The 2,491-nt window shown below is 40.7% G+C and overlaps 1 protein-coding gene across 1 annotated transcript; it reads right to left on the bottom strand.

Moving 5' to 3' along the window:
- Positions 1 to 241: 241 nt before the first annotated feature.
- LOC114739748 (receptor-like protein EIX2) lies at positions 242 to 1,860 on the bottom strand. The gene is made up of 4 exons (XM_028927830.1): positions 1,618 to 1,860; positions 1,228 to 1,525; positions 362 to 1,103; positions 242 to 278 (listed from the first exon to the last, which is right to left on the bottom strand). Exons 1-4 carry the CDS (start codon positions 1,858 to 1,860, stop codon positions 242 to 244), a joined length of 1,320 nt encoding a protein of 439 aa, XP_028783663.1.
- Positions 1,861 to 2,491: the final 631 nt, after the last annotated feature.

The raw sequence follows: 2,491 nt of genomic DNA, 5'->3' as shown, positions 1-2,491 counted from the left end.
TGTGAGGGGATATTTCCGCGGAGTTGATTGGATCTCAGTCTGATAACCTTAGCTTTGTCCCCAATCCAACTTGGTATGTGTCCTGAAAATTTGTTTTCCACTAAATCAATGACTTGCGGGATTTTGCAATTTTTCAGTGACAAAGGTAGATAACAAGTTATTTTTATTGAGATGCAAAAACGCAAGGTTAGACAATAAACTCATTGATGGAGGTATTCTACCTCGACTACTGCCGCCAAGCTTAAGCACAACCAGTGATTTCCAATTCATCCAACAATCTGGCAGTTTCCCAGATAATAAATTATTAGACATATCCAAAGACTTTAATTTGCTTCTCCCCTTTATTCTTTGACACACTAACGGAGAAATAGATCCTCGAAGGTAGTTGTTTGCTATGCTGAGCTGGACAACATTTTGTGATAACTGAGGAACGTTGCCTTTCAATTTGTTTGAATCCAAATTTATGACTGTAGAATTCAGTAACACATTAGACATTTCTCCATCAATGGTGTTATCGTCTAAGTGTAAGTATGCTAGTTGGGTTGCAAATTTCCAAAATCTGTCTTGAGACTCGAATGAAATTCTTGAATATTTAATTCCTAAGCTGCTTAGACGTGTTTGCGTGTATATCCATGCAGGGAGTTGAGGACCCCTCATGTGTTCCAAGTGAATAGTTTCAAGTTGGAAAGGAGGAAGCCAAATAGGATTAAAGTCAAAGATGAAGCCTGGTGTTCCCATGACAAGCAACTTCAGATTCGAGAGTGCGTCGAAATTTCTTTCCGACACATGCCCCGCCAAGTTATTATCACTAAAATCTAGTTCCTCCAAATTCAAGAGTTGTCCAAGATTTGTAGGAAGAGCACCACTAAAGTGGTTAGACCTGACAATAAAGTTTTTCAACGATGAGAGATTTCCCAAAGTTAAAGGAACGGGGCCAGAAAAGAAATTTTCACTAAGATCGAGAAGTTGTAATAACCAGTCGGGAATTGGCCCACCGAGTCTATTGTCCCCACAGACAATTCTTGTGTTTTCCGGAGGTTCAATAAACCCTCTGGCAATCCCCCTCCGAATAATTTGAGCGTAGGTTGAGAACAGTGACACCACTACGATTGAACAACCAGTTGGGAAAGAAGTCCGAGCTAAATTCATTACTAGGGAGGATAAGAACCTCAAGCGAAGTGAAATTGATAAACCGGAGAGATGGATTTATGTTTCTAAGCTGACAACTTTCCAAATATAGCTCTGTGAGGGAGGGAAGTACAGTTGCCAATTGAAGCCAGTCAAGTTTTCCCTGAAGATTAATACCGCTGAAGTCAAGATATTCCAAGGAGGGAACACGAGAAAGCCAATGAAGACTATCAAAGTGAAGATCTTCATTATTGGATAAATTGAGATAATGAAGATTGGAAGAATTTTGGCGTTCAACCAGAGATAGGTTGTTAGAGTTTGTGATATCCACATGATCATTTTGGACGATAGCACGGAAGTCATGATTGCTCAAATCCAAGTAATTAAGAAACCCAAGCTGATCAAGCAAAGATAGGTGGGGTTCACCTGTGAGACAGTGTGATCTCGTCTCTCCACAATCACCGTAAAAGATTGTAAAGGACAAGGGACACTGAACTCGATGACTCTGCCGCTGGTGTTGTCACACTGAACTCCTTCCCATTCACAACAGTCTCGCTCGTCGGACCAAGCCGAGAGGATGGCTGATGGATCGACAAGGGTGTGTTTGAAGTTTAGGAGAAGGTGATGGTCTTTTTCATTGCACTGCATAGCGCCTTTGCGTAGCGTGATTGAACATATCAGGAACCATAGAAGCACAAGATTAGAAATACGGGAGGGCAATGAGGCATCCATGATTGCTTGAGATAGAGACACCAATTATGGCATATACGTGTGTGTGTGTGACTGCAACATATAGCGAGTTTGGCCTTGATATTACTTGAAATGTAATGCTTATCTCTATGGTATATACCATGACATGTGGTAGCAAATGGTTGAATGGATGACTTTTGAAAAGTTGCGTCAACTTGATCCATCGAACAGCAGGACCACTCAAATTATGGGAGTGAGAGGAGAGGATCTTGTATCCTTCCCTTGCCATCCTACTTCTCACACCTCTTCTTCTTTTTCTGGTCATTAAATCAATATTTGAATGGTATATGATTTTAAACATATGATTTAATCTATTTCAGTACGCGTGCAGAAGGTGAAGGTTCGGACCACCACTTCTTTGCAAATTGGTTCAATTTGTAACATAGTAATGACATGAATGAGAAGATTGATGCCATGACAACTCACTATGATGAACATGTGGCGAAATGGCAGAGACGAGGTGAAGAGGTGGCGACAGGCCGACAGCCCATGAGGGACACACCTTTAATTTATTCAATTATTTTAAGAGCGAAGAAAAGTTGTACCACTTCTTCACAAATTGGTTCAAATAACGTGACTTGAAAAAAGAATTGGTGAAGTGTATTGACCAAGT

The sequence above is a fragment of the Neltuma alba genome, unplaced genomic scaffold (genome assembly GCF_004799145.2).
Source record: "Neltuma alba isolate B1F8T4 unplaced genomic scaffold, ASM479914v2 tig00002904_pilon, whole genome shotgun sequence".
NCBI lineage: Eukaryota > Viridiplantae > Streptophyta > Magnoliopsida > Fabales > Fabaceae > Neltuma > Neltuma alba.
This window is presented reverse-complemented; position numbering and strand designations above follow the sequence as displayed.